General features: G+C 38.6%; 3 protein-coding genes, 1 long non-coding RNA gene and 2 other non-coding genes across 7 annotated transcripts; 1 reads left to right on the top strand and 5 right to left on the bottom strand.

Annotated features, from left to right (window-relative positions):
- Positions 1-5,905: 5,905 nt before the first annotated feature.
- Trnac-gca lies at positions 5,906-5,977 on the bottom strand. Its single transcript has one exon. It is a non-coding gene; the product is annotated as a tRNA-Cys (tRNA).
- Positions 5,978-6,179: 202 nt separating this feature from the next.
- On the bottom strand, positions 6,180-8,349 carry LOC124338270 (venom peptide isomerase heavy chain-like). Its single transcript, XM_046792384.1, has 7 exons — positions 8,195-8,349; positions 7,521-8,030; positions 7,290-7,411; positions 7,093-7,222; positions 6,741-7,019; positions 6,554-6,642; positions 6,180-6,480 (listed from the first exon to the last, which is right to left on the bottom strand). The coding sequence occupies exons 1-7, from the start codon at positions 8,207-8,209 to the stop codon at positions 6,402-6,404; spliced, it is 1,224 nt and encodes a 407-aa protein (XP_046648340.1). The 5' UTR covers positions 8,210-8,349; the 3' UTR covers positions 6,180-6,401.
- A 1,564-nt stretch (positions 8,350-9,913) lies between these two features.
- On the bottom strand, positions 9,914-10,747 carry LOC124338383. The gene is made up of 4 exons (XR_006917764.1): positions 10,651-10,747; positions 10,357-10,464; positions 10,242-10,281; positions 9,914-10,134 (listed from the first exon to the last, which is right to left on the bottom strand). It is a non-coding gene; the product is annotated as an uncharacterized LOC124338383 (long non-coding RNA).
- Positions 10,748-10,959: 212 nt separating this feature from the next.
- On the bottom strand, positions 10,960-16,861 carry LOC124338272 (trypsin II-P29-like). The gene is made up of 9 exons (XM_046792387.1): positions 16,659-16,861; positions 13,365-13,473; positions 13,079-13,285; positions 12,526-12,987; positions 12,319-12,440; positions 12,118-12,247; positions 11,746-12,027; positions 11,553-11,640; positions 10,960-11,481 (listed from the first exon to the last, which is right to left on the bottom strand). The coding sequence occupies exons 3-9, from the start codon at positions 13,091-13,093 to the stop codon at positions 11,402-11,404; spliced, it is 1,179 nt and encodes a 392-aa protein (XP_046648343.1). The 5' UTR covers positions 13,094-13,285; positions 13,365-13,473; positions 16,659-16,861; the 3' UTR covers positions 10,960-11,401.
- Trnac-gca lies at positions 11,066-11,137 on the bottom strand. The gene has a single exon. It is a non-coding gene; the product is annotated as a tRNA-Cys (tRNA).
- LOC124338273 (zingipain-2-like) lies at positions 14,429-16,367 on the top strand. Of its 2 annotated transcripts, none has more exons than XM_046792389.1 (9): positions 14,429-14,520; positions 14,590-14,698; positions 14,764-14,907; positions 14,965-15,060; positions 15,130-15,266; positions 15,324-15,623; positions 15,686-15,779; positions 15,843-16,070; positions 16,138-16,367. In XM_046792389.1, the coding sequence occupies exons 2-9, from the start codon at positions 14,600-14,602 to the stop codon at positions 16,213-16,215; spliced, it is 1,176 nt and encodes a 391-aa protein (XP_046648345.1). In that variant the 5' UTR covers positions 14,429-14,520; positions 14,590-14,599; the 3' UTR covers positions 16,216-16,367. The 2 variants fall into 2 exon arrangements, with proteins under 2 accessions (XP_046648345.1, XP_046648344.1); XM_046792388.1 differs by having other exon boundaries at positions 14,586-14,698.
- Positions 16,862-19,893: the final 3,032 nt, after the last annotated feature.

The following is a 19,893-nucleotide window of genomic DNA, read 5'->3' as shown; positions in this document are numbered from 1 at the left end:
CTCGTAGACGGGAAAAGTGGAATTTAGTCGTTGTGCTTCGCTTCTCGACAGTCTTTCGTGCTTTGTGTCCTAACATTAAAAGCGTGTTATCGAGTATTGTAAGTGTCATTTACGCAAAGTGTAACAAAAAAACAATATTTTAAAAGTGTCATCTATACGAAAATTTCGGTACAGATTTTGAATTGCTTTCTCGATTTAATATATGACGGGCTATCAGTGGTTTTTTAAAAATTACTTTAAGGCTGTTGCGGTTTTGAACACTATACAGTATCGCGTATCGTTGGCAACCATAAAAGATTATAACTTCCGCTTCACATTTTTTAGATCGCCGGACGCTCAGAAACATAACTCGAAAAATGTCCGATGTCTTCGCAGAGATCCATGCGGATGAGCTATCGGATGGGACCGCAAGTGCTTCGGCAGTTAGATCATTGCCGACGGATGAGATTCCACCGGAGAGCGAGAAGGGATCCGACGCGGGGCACGGTAACCGGTTCCAATCAAAACTTTTAATGTTGTTTTGCATCCGCGCAATCAACGCCGGATACAAATTCTATTTAGGCACGGAACTCTTTGATCAAGGCAACAAGTTTGACGATTTGATTTTCAAATTTAAAAAAGATGAAAACGCGGGAAATAAAGGAGAAAAGTGGCCTTATCAATATTTACAAGCCAAAAGCCGAATGTACGAAAAAAGAGATAAAATAACAGCTAAAGATTTATTCGCTGTACCGGCGAAAGGGAAACAAATTAACATTGATTTCAGCCTGCCAAAATATTTTCGTTCTTATCGTGAAATAATAAGAAGAGGTGACGAGATTGACAGTTGCATTATTTGCACAAACATTGATTTTACAAATAAAGAGTGCCTTAGAGAAAATGGAATTGAAGTCAAGGAAGTGAAACTAATTGATCCTATTCTAAAATTCGAAAATCTATTCGATGGCAAAACACCAACTCGATACAAATTAGAAATTAAAAGCGAAGGCCACAAAAATATATTAAAAGAAAAGACTACTTCTAAAATATTGGCCGAAATTTTGTGGGATTTGAACGACGGAAAAGAAGCTAAAGGACTTTGCACAAGTCATGAATCAATACGAAATTATCACATTGCTCTGATAAATGAAAAAGTAATCAATCCCGCGACCCCAAAATTTCACGAAGATTTCATTAATCGACCGGATGAACTCACTGAAGGTGCCAAGGAATTGCGTAAAAATCTTTTACAATTAAGTGAAAACGTCGAAAACTTGGAAAAAAGGATTTTCCAGTTTGATAACAATTTTGGCAAAAAGCCACTGGAGCCCAAAATATTTAATTATCCTCTACCCGTTGCTGTGAAGGACGAGGAAATCCAAGGATTCTTGGATAAGCTAGTCTTCGCAGTCAACACGCCAAACGAAGGGGAATTGGATGACGTACTCAAAAGTGAAGTTAGCAGTTATTTTACGCTACTCAGTACCGATCTTCAATCAGCCTTCGTCATGAACGAAATGGTCAACTGGTTCAAGAGAAAAGACAATATTTGGCTGTCGTCACAAGAAGCCAAAAAACTGTTTTTAGACAAGACGAAAAATATTATGGAATCAATACGTGTCAATGCGATTTCAATCGACTATCAGAACCAGTTGAAAAAAGACCTGATGGATTTAGAATTTAATAGAGATTCTATTCAAATTATGACTGAGAAATTGGAACCGTTATTCAAACACACCTCCAGCTCACTTGTAAATATTTACTCAGAGTCACCTCAACACACGGCTGTCAAACTTATTGCTGCCATCAAAGCGATTCCTGATTTTAAATGTGACGACAGTTTCTTGGTGACGTCATCGAAGAGATTAGAAGACGAGGCTGAAATTCAAAATTTTAAAAACTGTTTGGAATTGAACAAGGATTCCCACAATCTACTCGTCGTAGTTTGTGACGATGAATCATCTCAAAATTGCAGAGAATATGCCAATCTTATTCCAACTAGACGAACAGATAACAAAATTAATAAAGTGGTTATCATAAGTCCAGAAAAAACTGCCATGATAACTGACGAAATAAAGTACGCTGAGCTAACTGATGAATTCAAGCAAAAAATCCTATCTCAAAAAGTTTCTTTTCAGCCCCAAAAAGACTTGGGACAACAGGAAACCGAAAATGATCAAATGACCGTGGGGGACTTGATTGGTGGCAATCCGGAAGAGATAATCGATATAAATTCAATAAAGGAGTTGACCCAATTTGAGAAGGAATTAATTATTCCTTCATTAGATGACAAAACCAACTTTGATGAGCACATGTACATCAAGCGACAATTGAAATTTCCAATCTACCATAAACTTGAGAGTGAAATAGCGGAATCGTGTAGAATTCATCCGGATGGCCACATCGAATGGCTCGTTGATGATAAACGCCAAAAAGAAATATGGGATAAAATCATAAACGTTATCACAAATAAACAATCCTCATCAGGTGAAATTCGCCAAGATCATCATTTAGACCCATTTCAAGAGAATAGTAAAGAAAAATCAATCGTCATCATATCCGGTGTGGCCGGAACCGGAAAATCTACGCTTCTCTCTCGCTACTATAGAAAAATAAAAACGGTGAAACCAGACTACTGGGTAATTAGAATTAATTTAGTGGATCACTACGAAGCAATTTCGAAACTGGATTTAATTCCTTGGGATCCCATCGAGTTTTTTGTCAATCAGTTACACGTCGTCGACGATAAAAGTTCATTTTCTCGCTCGTTATTAAGACACAGGATGAAGACAGGGGATCGAATCGTCGTCATGTTTGACGGATTCGACGAAATCAATGACCAATGTCAAGAAAAAGTGATTCAATTGATGAAGACTATAACTAAAGACAGATTAATCCAGCTGTACGTTACAACGCGACCGCACATGCTGGACGACTTACAATTCCAGTTATCCCAACTGGCTTATAATTTGGAAAACTTTACTGAAAAAGACCAGATCGATTATTTGACCTCATTTTGGGAAAAAAAACCAAATTTTTCTGTTGATAACGATGGGTCCCTTCAACAGTTTGCCAAGTCGTTAGTCGATCGGGTGTCGGAGACTCTGAAAGACGAAGAAAAGTCCTTTGTCGGAATCCCTTTGCAGTGCCGAAATTTAGCCGAGTGCTTCCAGTCAGAGAGTCGAGCAATAACAAATAAGGGCAGAAATAAACCCAACGTCAATATACCTGATGGCAAGTCATTCGACTTGGCTTTCTTGTACAATCGGTTAATGGAGACCAAACGTGACGTATTTGTGCTTAAAAAGATGAAGACTGTGCCATCCTCAGATGAGAACGAGTTCCTGAAGGACGCCATTTCCATCATGACGTGGCGGATCGAACGTTATTTAACGAAATTGGCCATTCAAGTTATTTTCCAAAATCGGAAGATAGAAAACAAAAAAATCGTTGACGTGTTGAGGATATCGACGCCGTACCAACAGACGGAAGCCCAAATGACAGAAGAAGAAAATGTCGTCGCCAAACACGCCCTCAAATACGGATTGACTTTCCAACGGGGAGATAACGAGAAAGTTGAGTTTTTGCATCGAACCTACGCCGAGTATTTAGTGGCAAAACATTTCTACGAAGCATTTGTTATCGACGAAAAAGGACACAACAGACTTTTAGAAAATGAATCCGTTCGCAATCTGATCATCGAAATGATGGTCGATCAACAGACGTACGAAGGTGTCAAGGTGTTTCTGAATTCCATGTTGAAGGAAATCGTCGATGAAGATAAACAGTGGCGTAAGAATATCAACAAACGAAAAGAATTACCAGAACGGCTAAAAATGTTTACCAACGAATGGAAAGCGAATGAAAATGAGTTCAAGATTTTAGAAAATGCAATTAAAAAGAGGAACGGAAACATATTCAGATTTCTGTGTGACTGTTTCGATACTATGTTCACCCCAGCTGAATTTCGTGAAATTATGAAAAACACTAGTATTTTTAAAGGAACTGATCCTTTACGCATTCGAATGTGCTTAAATTTTTATGAACAGAGCAGTGAAGTGTTTGAACGATTCATAAAATATTACGACGATAATGACGACGAAAATGAAGTGAGCACTATTATTAATTCGATGCTGAGCTCATTATTACCGTTTAGTTTTTCTGACAGGAACAAGGAAGAAAAAATAACAATCTTGGGTCTAGTTAACAATTTGATGAACACAAATTGCAAAAAAGAATTGAAATAATTTTTTAATGCCCCATGGGAACCAGTTAACTGAATTCCATTTGATGTATCTGCACGTAAGAGCTTCTCACAATAAGTGAAAACTGTGAGCTGGCATTGTCGAGGCGCAAGTCAAGTTGGATTGTTGCTCAATACGCCTTCACTTGGGCAAAGCTGATGGCCCAAATTTACCCACTTATGTAGTTAATAATGTGTAAAAATTGAAAATTTTGTTTGATTTGATTGTGTCACATTACTTCGAATTTTGAAAAATACAATTTTGAGCATGGGAAAAACTATTGGGTGTTTCTAGTTCACTGATCTTTCTGTTATACAGTACGCCTAACATTATAGTCACAATGCAATATAAAAAAGTAACATTTCTTCTTACCTTTAAGCCTGGGGAATACAAATACGGCCAGAAGGAGGCCAGCAGCTCCACAGGTGCTCCATTCGCAGAAACGTTGAATACACCAGACTGAATAGGAAAAAGGGGTCCTCGTGAATACACCCACATTCACATAGGCGTACACAAGGACATGATGGATTTAAAGAAAGGGGAAGTAGAGATGAGTCGCCCTCCATCGGCGGATTCTCCAATGAAAATTTGGCTGTTTATCTAAATAAGAAATAGAAAAAGGGTTGTGATAAATAATTACAAAAAAAAAAAAAACAAATAAGAATAAGCTGACAATGAGATGGTAAGTAAACACTAATTTGTAATAAACGTGGAAATTTAAATTTCCATGCAACACACTATACCTATGCAAGATATCCATCGCTACAATATTTAGCAGACATTACAGAATCAAAATAACCAAATATAGTTACCCTAGTGAAGATACTGAGATTGCTTCTGATAACGGGTTGATACCAGCACAAGTGAAACTTGCATTTCTTGTTCGTTGATGATGGCTGCCTCAGATCTAAAATATAAACAATAGACAAGGTTAACTTAGATTGCAAACAGACTGCAATACATCGACATAATACGTGCAAGTCAGGAAACAGGAACCAACATTTTAACCAACAAGCATGAGGAAAAGGTTTCTCCTCTTACTCTTATTTAAGCTCCAACAACCATCCTATTTGTATTCCTAGTTTCCTACATTTTATTAAGTTATTTACCTGACGTTTTTTATCTGTGCTCCAGGATGGATGTGTATTAACTAATAACTATTATTCTGTTCTTTGAAGAAACGACGCGACCAGAGTTCTGACACGACGATCACATTTAATTTTGAGCAATATTTCGTACATCCATCTTAAGGCGTTGCCAAATGTACTTCTGCTTCCGGCCCCAGTCCCGCCAAGGAGCGCAAGGCGCCAAATTACAAAAAATGAGAAATTAAAAAAAGAAGAAATGCATGAACCACGACGACCAAGACAAAGATTTAAAAAAAAATGGTAAAGAGAAATGCAAAAATAGTAATCTAAGAAACATGTACTACAATAATAAGAAATGTAAGTGTTTGAATTTAAAGCAAATAGGATATATTTCCTTTGTTTATGGTGATAATTGATAGGAATGCGCACTGTTTGTAACTTTTTAATTTTCTTATTAAACCGATTTACAATATTATTACATAGTAGTGCACTGTTGCGTGATGGAGTTTCGTTCCATAATATCATCATCATATCACCATTCATATTTTACTGACACGCTGTCACTCATTTAAATTATATCAATGAATTTTCAATAGGGGGCACCCGGGTTTGAAACGGGGACATTCCGATCTGCAGTCGGATGCTCTACCACTGAGCTATACCCCCCTTTTCAAATGAAATTTTTGATTTTTATAAACACTCGCCCATTTGACATTAGGGTTTATAACCGTTGTCGATTATGATATCCCGATCTACAAAACTGAATGCGGAAATATGTCTTCCGGATGAAACACAGGAAACGACAACGTTTCTCTTGAACTGCGTTTTTGAGCATATCTGTAACAATTACACAGAATATCAATAGAAATTCAAGCAAAGTGGTTTATTGCATTTCACACAGCTAATAAGATGAAATTGAAAAAGTGAAAAGTAATTGGAAGCAGCACCACTGGAAAAAGAAATCAATTTGGCCATTAATCGGGATTTCGGGACGTAAATGGGTCGGTCGGTTGAGTCAAGGATTGCACAACACTTCGCATACAACTTGAAGAAATGCGAACGTTTATGACGGAATATTGAGATGTCTGCACTAATTCGTGTTTTCTTCAATCCAAGGCAAATAGTTTTTAACTCGCGCGTAAACACCGGGGGCTGTACTAGTGCCACACCTATGCAAAATAAATATGAGATTGTAAGTAAAGTTATATATATTGAATTCTGGTCGGCAAGATTAATAACAGACCGTCTCCAAAACTGACGACTCCAATTTGCATAAAACGACATGACGAATCATCTGAGAATTCCATTACCAACGGGCCGCCGCTGTCATTCTATAATTAGAAAATTACCAAAATAATTATTAATTAATTTGTTTCATTTTTCATATCGCCACTCGTTGCGGCTTTTTTGGCTTGTTCCCGTTACTTACTTGGCAGGTATCTTGACCTTTTTTAAAGGCACAAAGCATCTGATCTTCGTCGATTTCATCCCCCCATTTTTTCTGGCACTTTGAGAACGGAACCGTCGAAAGAAAGGCGTGTCTCAGGTAATCAGAATCCTTTCCACCTGATTTCGTGTTGCCCCATCCCATGGCAATCACTTGTTGATTATCATCGTCGTCGAAACACTCCGGCACCAGACAAACGGGGGAAATGGTGTCCGTGTATTCCACGGGTGAACTCAGCGTCAGAATGGCGATGTCGTTGTACTTTTGAATCAATCAAACAAATTAACGACTCGTAAAACGAAATGCACTACAATATTAGAGAAAGAATACTCACAACATTCACAGCATCGTATTCCTCGTGGATCTTAATTTTTTTGACATTCCTTGACAGCTGGGCGTCGTTTGTCGTCTTGTTCAAGAAGTGCATGCCAAGCTTTACTTTAAATCGGCTTGCAGGTAAACGGCTGTGGAAGATTAACTTAAATTAATTAAAACTCATTCTGATCGATACATTAAATTGCATTTTCGTACGTGGTTTTCTTAAATTCGGTTACGCAATGGGCAGCTGTCAGGATTTTATTTGGGCTAATCAAAGATCCACCACAGGCTAACTCGTGTCTCTTGGTGTCATCATTCAATTCGACAAGTGCCACCTGTCAATTCAATTCAACCAATTCAATTCAAAATCCTATTTTATTACTTTTAATAACTACGTTGACGAAAGGCACTTTAAAAATCCATTGTTTGAAATATAGAACTCACCATAAATGGGTACTGATTCGGGTAGGCATGGTCACTTCCTACCATAAAAAAAACATCGGGTGGTGGGTCTTCGGGAGTTGAACGGCGCTTACGATTGTCCTTATTGCAACGAGGAATTGCAACAGTTGGGGTGGGGGATAATAATTCTGTTGGCTTAGATTCAATGGGAGTGTCCTCAACTTTAGCGGGTGGAACGATCGGGGTGATGGGTTTGATCTCCTTAATGGAAACCAACTTGGAGTCGTCATTGCTGACTGGGAATCCGGTGCCGGGATAAACAATAAAACGAGGATCGGTGGGGTAGGAAGGCATTGGGTTCATCAACCCCCATGGCCAAGAACCAATCGGCATGTTTCCTTGGCCGGGATAAAGAAATCCGCCAGGAATAAGACGGCCAAATAGATCCTGTGAGCCCGGCTGCACAGGTAAAAAGGGAAAACCAATGGGAGAAAGGATTGGATACTGGGGAGCAGCGCTGGCTGCAGCCACCAAGACCACCACACAAATCAACTGCCAATTATAAGAATTGAATTGAAAAAACAAAAACAAAAAACAAAAACAAAAACAAACAATGAATTTCGACTCCGACAAGAGGTTGAGATTATAGTTATAGTAAAAGTCTTTTACTAGTCAATATATACTTATACTCGATACTTATTATATTGAGTACTTACCGACGAAGCTTTCATTGTTCCTCACTGGAGCTCAGCGATGAATATATCCAACTAAGTTGCGATCCACTTCTTTTATACTCATCGACTAGACGGTGGCCATCACAGCGGCGACTGATCGGTTTACAGCCATTACTTGTTTTCCCATCTTGCATTTTACCTTGGCAACCGAATTTACAGATTTTTCTCTTCTCACGCAATCAAAGACTACACCCCAAGACCAAGGACGATGACCGGTATAACTGAAAAAGTGATCTTGAGTATACTCCACAACAGTGATCCACATTGGATCTTAGACGGTAGTAGTCGACAAATACGAATTTGACGGGCATCTTCGTCGCTGACAAGAACCTGGGTGCTGTTAATAAATTGGCACTAAACTTGGGATCGAGTTGCACCAAATAAAAATAAATTACAAATGAAAATAATTTAAATTTTTAAATACATATCGCCATGAAAAAGAAAGTCAAAGGTGGGCTTACTTTTCAATTGACAGATATTTCCGCAGGTGAATTCCTCTCCTCGTCTCCTGTTTAAGACTGAAAACATCAATCTTATGTTCAATTATTTAACTTGCCAACTATAGAAAATAATTGATAATAGATTTCAATAACCATTATATACACGTCGATGAAGTAAACTTGTGGACACACCCTCTCTCATCATATCGACCCTCACAACTCGAGGGTCGAAGTGGCTCCGTCAGAAAAAGGCGATAATTTAATTCAGAAAACTGGACGCTTGCAGACAGAGCTAAGAGATTGCCCTAATTCGACTTATGTCGATCGATTTTGAATTTTTCGTCTATAAGTCTTACATAGTAGGGCAACTTTTGTTCACTGCTAGAATACAAATGGCCTTCATCATCCTTGATAGTAAATTTATTCATTCAATACCAATGGATTGGAAGTAAGATAAACAAACAAGCTTCTTCTAGCTGCAGACTTTATTTCCTTGAGATTTTCGACAGTCGAGGATGTGTGTGTGCATTCAACGCGTAGAAGAATATTTACTTTCCAAATAGAATATATCGAAAGGTTACAGGTAACAGAAGTAATTACCTATGTTTGTTAGTCGGAGACGTTTTCTGTATTACAAATCCTTTGCGGGAAACACCCTTATATCGAAACTGAAATACTGGCAGAGGATGTAAAAAAAATATGTATATATAATAAGGTCGTGTTAGGTTTAAACTTGAAACGACGGCATTCCAAAGCCAACTTTACGAAACACAACGCCCAAACAGTCGCCAGTTTTCACATAACCCACAGCATCTTCTCGGTGATAGTATATAATATTCAATGATTTAAATTAACTACTAATTTTTCAAATTAAATCAAATCAAAAGACTGACGCAGAGAAACAATCGTACCTTGGAGCTCAGCAACCCTGCCCTGAAATGCTAGTCCTTGATGTTTCTCATCTAGAAATTATTACCCTGCTGTCAGTTCGAGATCCCTACAAGATGGCAGGTCGACATCGATGGATCGTTTCTATGACAACATGGGAGCTATCAACCGCACGCTCAGGAATAATCGTTCTCTGCCTTCTCCTCTCCATGGCGATGACGAACTTACTGTTGATTTAACAGTGTTAAGGTTAACAAGGACTCATCAAACTGACACTTATCTACATGAGCTTGTTCTCCTATATATTGCTGTTGTTGGCAGTTAATCAATTTGCAAAACGGAATAATGTTGTAACGATATTAAAGACGCCACCTAGAGTAAAAATTGGGATAATTTATTTCTACCTTTAAGCCTGGGAGAAACAGCCAGGCGTCCACAAGTGCTCCATCCACAGAAAAATGTTATACACCAGGTGGGATAGGAAAAGGGGGGTACTCGTACACTCACGCTCGCATGGGTGTACACGAGGCAAGGCGAAAAAGAGATAAATCGCCCAACGTCCACGGATTCTCCAATAAAACAGGTGGCTATTATCTAGATTAAAAATTTTTAAAAAAAGATATGGAAAAATATTCGTGGAAACCACAAATAAAGAAAAATTGAAATAAATGACGATGGTGGCCTGATGGGTTAACACTAACTTTTAATAAATGAGGAACTTCAAGGTTTCTCTGCAAAACACTGCATATCAATGTGAGTCATACATCATTAGAATATTAAGCAGATTGCAGGGAGAAAGATTAACAACATAATTACCCTAACGATGATCCTGAGATTGTTGCTGATGACAGCCTGACAGGTCAATAACAGCATAAGCAAAACTTGCATTTCTTGTTGTTAAGATGGCTGGCATAGGCCACAAATCTGCACAAAAAAAAGTTGTTAGACCACGTTAAACTTATTGCAAACAAACTGCCATGCATCGACATGGGAGCTTGCATGGCAAGTGTCAGTCAAAAACCAACATTTCACAACTTTTGGAATAGGTTTCTCGTCTTATTTCAGTCATCTGTAAACACCCTACTTTACTTTTAGTTTTAAGTTATTTACCTGTTAATCGGCATTGTACTAATAATCTATTCTATGAAGAAAGACGACGACCACATTTTCGTATTACATTTCTCGTCCTATTTTTCGTTCCGCCATTATTAACACCGTTGCCAAATGACCAAATGTACTTCTGCGCTCCCTCCCTCCCCGTCTCCCATCCCGTCAAGGCGCCAAGTTCAAACAAATTCGTCTTCCGTAGACAACGAAAAATACAGGCAAGACAACAGTAAATGTAAAAATAAAACAATTCTAATAATATAAATATAACAAGAATTTATAAAAATAAGAAAATTTTTTTTTAAATTAAAATAATCAAAATAAATTTGTTGACACCATACATTATTGTATTACAAACAAACTAAAACATTCTATACCTTCCGCATTAATCCATTACGCAACAAATTCATTTAACTAAAGGGGGCACCCGGGTTTGAACCGGGGACTTTCCGATCTGCAGTCGGATGCTCTACCACTGAGCTATACCCCCTGTTACATGACAAATTCCCTTTTAAAAAATGATTCGATGAAACACAAGAAACGTCACTGAGCTTTATTGTTTTTTTGTTTTTTTTCACCATAACTCTAATAGGACAAAAACGTAACAAGAGCAACACCACTGGACCCAGGAATCGGTACTTCACCGACGTAAATGAGTCAGCCGGTTGAGTCAAGGATTGCATAAGATTTCGCATACACTTGTAAGAATGCGATTGTACGTGACGAAGAAAGAAATTAGGTCAGGATGTCTGCACTAATTCGTGTTCTCTTCAATCCAAGGCAAATAGTTTTTGATACGAACATAAACACCGGGGTAGTTCTTAAAGGCGCATCCTGTTCAAATCAAATCAAGATGTAACGTTTTATGGCAGGTACTTAGCAAAACCATAGCATTTGTAACGGACCTTTCCCAAAGCTGACGATTCCGATTTGCATAAAACGACATGACGAATCATCCGGGAATTCCATTACCAACGGGCCGCCACTGTCATTCTATAATTAAGAAAATAACCATTAGAATTACTAATTAATTTCTTAAATTTTTCATATCGCCAGTTGATTGCGGCTTGTATTGGATTAATCCCAAATGTTACTTACTTGGCAGGTATCTTGACCTTTTTTAAAGGCGCAAAGCATTTTATCTTCATCGATTTTATCCCCATATTTTTTCTGGCAATTTGAGAACGGAACCGTAGACAGAAAAGCGTGTCTCAGGTAATCAGAATTCAATCCTCCCGATTGGGTGTGTCCCCATCCCATGGCAATCGCTTGCCGATTGCCATCGTCGTCGAAACACTCCGGCACCAGACAAACGGGGGAAATGGTGTCCGTGCTGTATTCCACGGGTGAACTCAGCGTCAGAATGGCGATGTCGTTGTACTGCTCAATAAAAAAAAACAATTGGAACACTTTTAAAATGAAATCAAAAGTCTTTCTTAAACGCTATACTGTTATTTAAAGGAAACTCACAATTTTCACAGGATCGTATTCCTCGTGGATCTTAATTTGTTGGACTTTCCTTGACAGCTGGGCGTCGTTTTCCATTATGCTCAAGAAGTGTATGCCAAACTTAACTTTGAATCGGCTTGCGTCGATAACGCTGCGGAAGATTATCGTAAATAAATTACAATTAATTCTTATCCATATCGTAGAGTTATTGAATTCTTGTACTTGGTACTTTTAGGTTCGGTTACGCAATGGGCGGCAGTCAGGATTTTTGTTGAGCTAATCAGAGATCCACCGCAGGATAACTTGTATTTCCAGATTGTATTGTCGAACACGACAAGTGCCACCTGTCAATGAATTTGAACTGATTAAATTGGAAAAACATGAATTTTGGTTTTGTTTTACACTGTGTTGACGAATTGATGAACTCACCATGAATGGGTACTGATTCTTGGGAGTAATGTCACTTTCTACCATGTACTTGTAGGGAATTGAGGTATTGGATTTAGAAGGATAGTCGAATTCATCCTCACTGCAACGAGAGATGGCGGCAACAGTTGGAGTGTCAACAACTTCAGCGGGTGGAACAATCGGGGCGACGGGTTCGATTTCCTTAATGGGATTGGAATCACTCGTGCTGACTGAGAATACGTTGCCAAGGTAGATAATAAAACGAGGATCGATGGGGTAGTAGGGCATGGGGTTCATCAGCATTGGCCAAGAACCGTTTTGCCTGTTTCCCTGGGCGGAATAAACAAATCCGCCAGGAATAAGACGACCCGTTTCATCCTGCGAGCCCGGCTGCACAGGTAAGAAAGGTGAACCGATAGGAGAAAGGATCGGCAACTGAGGAGTAGTGAAGGCCACAGCCACAAACGCCAACAGACACACCAACTGTAAATGAATGACATTTCCAATTAAATTTCAGCTCCAACATGAGATGATTGTAGTAACAATAAAAGGTAATTAAATTTTGGGTACTTACCGTTGAAGACTTCATTATTCCTCAACTGGAGCTCAGTATTGAAGGTGTCCAACTGAGTTGTTATCCATGTGTTGACTGTCATCGACCGGTCGATGGCAATGGCCACTTGATTTCTTTTTTATTTGCATTCCACCTTGGCAACTGAATTTGCATACCGTTTCCTTTTTGGAAATAAACGACTGCGTTCCAAAATTAAGAAAATATCTGCTGTTGGGGAGAGACGGGAGAGTGTATAGGTATATTGTATAACTGGTTACTGATTAAATGGCCTTGCATCTATACTTACAGTTTTGCAGTCGGTGGATTCAGTATAGTCAACACCGAACTAACGAATAAACGGGGAACTCCGCTCATCTTTGATGACGCACTCGCTGTCAATAAATTGCCAATTCAGTCTGAATCGAATTGAAATTATCACAATTAATTCAAAATAAAAATTAACTAAAAGTAATAAGGAAAATTGACAGAGAAAAGTAAAAATCGAGACAAGAAAGAATTTGTAGAAAAGTTCCATTAGTTCGAAAGGTCAATTTCATTTAATTAACTTCAATCATAAAAGATGAAAATAAATACCAATAATTTCGTTTTCTTACGAGCAATCCATCGTGTTGTAAAACAACTTTATTTCGTTCTCTGATGGAAAACAAATATGGCCTTCACCATATTTGCGAAAGTTGGATCTAAACTAGTTTAATTCCTTGGCAGTAATTTTAGTCAGTGTCGTGTAGCACTGTAGCTAGATTAGAAGCAAGATAAACAAAGCAGCTTTTACAGACATTGTGAAATGTCTGTTGGGCACGTAGAATAAGCACGTCCCCATCAAACTTGTTGATTAAACAGGTTCCCAAATTATTCACGGTCGAGGCTCGATTCATCTGCTATGCGTTCTGTGCTCACTCCTGGAACCAGAACAAACTTAATCGTCATACCGGATGCAATAAAACCCAAATTAAAATCGCAAGTTCAAATTTCAGAACGCCGCCGTCTATAATGATGTGGATGACACGTTAAACGGGGAGGGGGGGGATTTTTGGGCCGTATGTTTTTTTACTATTTCAGCACACGTTACTAATGAGTTGGAAATTGTCATCTCCGTCACAAGAAGATTACCCGTCAACGGCGACTATTTAAAAACTAAACCGTTTGATAACGTGTTTTATTGGACGTCTTTTGGCCGCGCGTCACCTTATCCAGCGGAATAAAAAAATTGGAGACACTCGCACACGCTACAAAGCGCAATTCAATGACAGCAGGCAATTATACTTGATAAGGGGGATTTACGGAAAAGTTAAGACATTAATAAACAGAGTTGCATCAAGAATGAAAAGCCCGTTGCATAAATAACGGAGTTTGAAATGCATTTGGTTCTATTCTAGTTATCTCAGACGTCCAACCCGCACTTGATTTTGAGCTCTCAGCTGACTTTTTCATCGACTACAAAGGTACAAATTTGTTGACCTACTCTAAATGGATGAAAATGCCATTTAACTTTTTGTCTTATTCAAAGAAAGTGTACACAAAATGGGCAAGTTTTCTTTCATCTTGGCTGTGATGATGATGGCCTCATGGACTGTCAGAATCCAAGGGGAAGACGTGGAAACCGCCTGGCAAAAATATCTGGTTTGCCTTATATTTTATTTTCAAAACATTCCTTCAATAATAATTGTAATTTCATTCGATTAAAGGCTGAATATCCTATGCCACTTCCAACCATGTCCGAGTCAAACATGCGCAAAACAATCTTTACCGAAATTCACGCCAAAATTGAGCAAAACAACGCCCAAAAAGGCGCCAATTTTGAAATGACCCACAACATCTTCTCGGTTATGGTAATAATTATTATCTAAGTTACGACCTGGCCAACCTATTATTAAATTTCATCAAAGACTGATGCAGAGAAACAATCGTATCTCGGAGCTCGACTACCTGTCCCACCTTCCAACTTGACTCGCGGCCCATCCGTCGCCAAACTGCCTGCAACTGTCAGTAAATTTGTCCACTTGAACTTATAAGACGACTTTGACTGAATTTTATAATTGGGAATTAAACAGATGGACTACAGGAACGATCTTTGCATGCCACCTGTGAGGAACCAAGGTGGATGTGGCAGCTGCTGGGCTTACACTGCCAGCGCAGTGGTCGAATTTGGCAAATGCAAAAAGAGCGGTGGAAATGCCATCGATCTCAGGTACAAAATTTGAATCAATTAACTGAGACTTAAAGTTAAGTCTAATTTGATTAACAGTGAACAGCAGATAGTGGATTGCAGTCCCGGCAGCGGTTGTTCCGGCGGATGGGAACACGACGCCTGGAAATATTTGGCTTCGTGCGGTGGTCACGCCCTCGAGTCCTCGTACCCTTACGCAGGAAGAGATGGGGCCTGCAGGTTCAGCCCTACGGGCATGACCATCGGAGCTAAACTTTTAACTTCGAATTCTGTCGAATGGGTACCATCGAAAGACACTTCCACCATGATGAATATCTTGTCGGATGGACGAATTCTTACCGTCTACATCCACCTGCCCGACAGTTTCTTTAATTACAAGTAAACCGAATTTGATTTTACAGCGCAAATTTATGACGTAAGTTCTTATTTATTATACACAGGAGTGGCATTTTTGACGATACCAAATGCAACAGCGGAAGTGCTCACGCACTGAACCCCGTCGGCTATGGCACCTTGAACGGTGTCGATTATTGGGTAAATTGCTAATCAAAACTTTAAAATGATCCAATTAATAAAAGAAAATTTTGGGAAAAAAAGGTTATGCGCAATTCGTGGGGAGCTGGATGGGGTTCTTCCGGCTACGTTCTCGTCAAACGGGGCATCGACCTGTGCCTGATTGAATCCTATGCTCGCACTACTAACATTGACACTACCACAACAACTTCGCTGGAGAATTTCTGCACAAACAGGCCTAACGGCAACTACGCTAATCCGAACGAATGCCAATCTTATATTTCGTGTTCCAATGGATCGGCTTACAAAATGGTGAGACTAGTACTCGGCTCTTTCTAATTATTGCTATTTTACATTTAATGTGATTTTGATTCTTTAGAACTGCCCATCCGGTCTGGCTTTCAATGAGAAATACAACAGTTGCGACTACAGCTTCAACGTACCTGGTTGTAATTAAAGAACCTAAAACGAATAGCTACAGTATTTTCCCCCCAGACCCTTGATTATGAATTAATTGAAATTTATTTGAAAATCGACTTTGGATTCCTAAATCCATGTTACCTTTACTTGGCCAATTCTTAAGTCTCCTGAATATACAGTATAATACCGAAATATGACGATTTCTGTGAATATGATGCTAAAAATTCACGGTAGATTTGAAATTCCGCATGTCTGGATTGGTGAAAAACCAGACCTCAATGTTCCTCATCTAGAAATTATTCGCCTATTGTCGGTATCTCTACAAGACGGCACGTCTATACAAAATCGTACTCTGCAAGGGTGAACTCACTATTGAATGATAACTCATTGATCGGTATACACATTTGTATAAGTTTGTTCTCCGTATTTTGTTTTGATCGCCAAATAGTCAAAAAGAGAGAAGAGTAATATTGTTTCTACCTTTTAAGCCTGGTAAATACGGCCAGGCATTCACAGGTGCTCCATACGTAGTAAGTTCAATATGTCAGGTGGGATAGGGGTCCTCGTGTATACACCGATCAAATGTACACGAGGATTCAACGAAAGGGAAGAAGAGATGAGTCGAACGTCATCGGTGGATTCTCCAAAAAAACGGGGTGTTTTTTATCTAAATTGAAAATTTAAAAGGGTTAGACTCATGAAAGCAAAGACAAAAATAAATAAAAACAGGAAATTTGATGGTGGGTTTTAAACAGGAGAATTTAAGGTTTCACTGTCGATTTACTGAGGTTGTTGCTGATGACAAGCCATTACCAGCGCACCAACAAAACTTGCTTTCGTTGTTATGATGACTGGTTCAGGCAACACACACTGCCAAAATTAAAATTTGACCTTGCATTGCTTGGCAAACCAACTGCCAAAGCTGTCATGCATCGACAGCTGGGGGTTTATTTGGTGCTAGTCAGAAACATTTTACATGTTTGGAACAAACTTCTCCTCCTATTTAAGCTCACATAATAAAATTACTGACATTCTTTAGTTTAAAGTAATTTACTAGCCTGGTAATAATCAGATATTGAGTGTGTAGACCTAGATGTGTACCAGACTATGAAGAGACACGACGAATCGTCGATCTCTGTGGAACAAGTTTCTCCTCTCATTTAAGCTCCCTTAATCACACTAGGCATACCTTTTATGGAGAAGTTGGACATCCTGCGTTGTGCATTCTCCGCAAATGCGAAAATCTCATTTGTGTCCAACTCGGTCTGTGTCGCCTACAGCGTCTTATGGGAAAACCAACTTTTCCTCGGTAAAAAAATTGTTTTCTTATCTATGACTCTGATTTCCCCCCCTTTTCTTCCTAACAGTTAATACTTTATTCATTTCTCTATTACCTAATTTTTATTTCTATCCCCGATTCCATCTGGTTAATTTTTAATTAATTTTTGTTTGTGACTGGTTTTTTTGTTCGTCTCCTGTAGCAGACGTTTCTAGACGTTTCTAGACAGAATCGACCACGCTACGAACGAAATTCTTCTGCTACAGGAGACAACAAAAAAACCAGTCACAAACAAAAATCAATTAAAAATTAACCAGATGGAATTGGGGATAGAAATAAAAATTAGGTAATAGAGAAATGAATAAAGTATTCACTGTTAGGAAGAAAAGGGGGGAAATGAAAGTTATAGGTAAGAAAACAACTTTTTTACCGAGAAAAAGTTGGTTTTTCCATAAGACGCTGTAGGCGACACAGATCAAGTTGGACACAAATGAGATTTTCGAATTTGCGGAGAATGCGCAACGCAGGATGTCCAACTACTCCATTCTTAGTTTTTAAATTATTTACCTGTTTAATGAACAATTTTATGAAGAGACACGACGAATCGACGACCACTTTTTTGTAATTTTCATTTGTTTTGGCATAGACTTCGTAGTCTATGGTTTTGGTTTGGTAGGACATGGACTACTTTAACTAAAGGACGGGACTCTTCGCCTATCTCGCCGTGTTAAAGCTAGTCGGGTGGGGTTTGTTCAGGAGATAATTAATGGAAAACATCAATAAATGCAGTTTTTTTCGCTGATTCCAACTGTGTTTATAAATCTTAGTAAAAAAAACTAATTAATAAGGTATTCTAATTTTACTTTCAGGAGTAGGGGTAAAAAGACGAAACACCGGTGTCATCTAGCAGCCAAGCACCCTAAGCTCTCAAGAATATATGCCACAAGGTAAAAGAGAGTTAGGCAGCTATGTGAAAGCAATAGAGATAAGAGAGTGGTGTCTCTTTCTCTTGGTATGCACGAATGGGCAGACTTCCAAAAGCTTAGGAGGTTTGGTTCCTAGATGGCACCGGTGTTTTGTCTTTTTTCAAATTTTCCGTAAAGTAATTTGCAATATCTCTATAACCGTACATTTTAGGTATAGGGACATTAGGTAACACAATACATATTTTTAAATTTTGATTCCGATTCTCCCGGAAAAGTTTTTACATGGCCGACATAGGAAAGGCCGAAGAGTCCCGTCCTTTAGTTAAAGTAGTCCATGGGTAGGATAAGGTGCGTCTGCTATGCTAGCATCCGACATCTCAACTGGTCTTCACCTTGATGACCTTCTTGCACCGACGACGAGATATTTGATTTTTTTGGCGTTCGCGTGAGCAGTGTAACTGTTGTATTGTGTTATTGTGTGGAAGAGGGTGATGGAAGTACCATCATTTTGATTTCTGTGCTTTTTGGACGATTTATGCGTTTCTAGAAAGGAAGAGGTGTGAACTGTATGTGTAGTGGTGCGTGCCCAGGCGTGGGAGCAAATATATGCTCACCCCACCAGGAGAGTCGAACTCGGTAGGTACCCCAAGTGCCCCACTGCCCCGATCACTAAGCGCCTAAGCGGCGCCTTATTCGACTCACCCACCTGCCCCCCGATTTTCATTTGTTTTGTTGTGCTATTTTTTTCGTGCCGCCATGATTAACGCCGTTGCCAAATGAATACTTCAGCTGCTAGTCTTTGTAAATCATAGGTTGCATTGGCGTTGAAGAAAAACCAAAACAACTGCTCAAAAGTTAACCCTAAAAATTTTTCAAATCGAGCTGGATACCTTTCCTTTCACTTATAAAGGTAATTATCGTTCTAAATTGGTGTGTAACACCTTATTCTGCAATAAAACAATCAGATTTCTCTTTATAAATCATATGTTGCATTTGCGTTGAAGAAAAACCAGAAAACTGCTCAATAGTTAACCCTAAAAAATTTTCAAATCGTAATGGATACCTTTCCTTTCACTTATAAAGGTAATTATTACATTCTTAATCCGTTTCCAATACCCTATTCCACAATAAAACCATAAGATGATAAGATTACTCTTTATAAATCATAGGTTGCATTGGCGTTCAAGAAAAACCAAAAAAACTGCCTTAATAGTTAACCCTCAAAATTTTTCAAATCGTGCTTGGTGTGTTCTAAATCGGTGTGTAATACCTTATTCTACAATAAAACCACAAGATAAATCTTACCAACTCTTAGGTTGAATTAGCGTTGAAAAAAACAAAAACAAAAAAAAAAAAAACTGCAAAAAAAACCCCAAAACTATTTCTTCATGAATTGCTTTATGAATTTATTGATTAATAAATTACACTTTAAATGGTGTATTAGACATCGATTAACACATCCTGAAATAAAGAAATGGTTTTAACAAGTGAAAAAAATATAATAGCAACT

This window comes from Daphnia pulicaria, chromosome 4 (genome assembly GCF_021234035.1).
Source record: "Daphnia pulicaria isolate SC F1-1A chromosome 4, SC_F0-13Bv2, whole genome shotgun sequence".
NCBI classification, from domain to species: domain Eukaryota; kingdom Metazoa; phylum Arthropoda; class Branchiopoda; order Diplostraca; family Daphniidae; genus Daphnia; species Daphnia pulicaria.
Note: the sequence above shows the minus strand (reverse complement) of the source record. Positions and strands in the feature narration are given on the sequence as shown.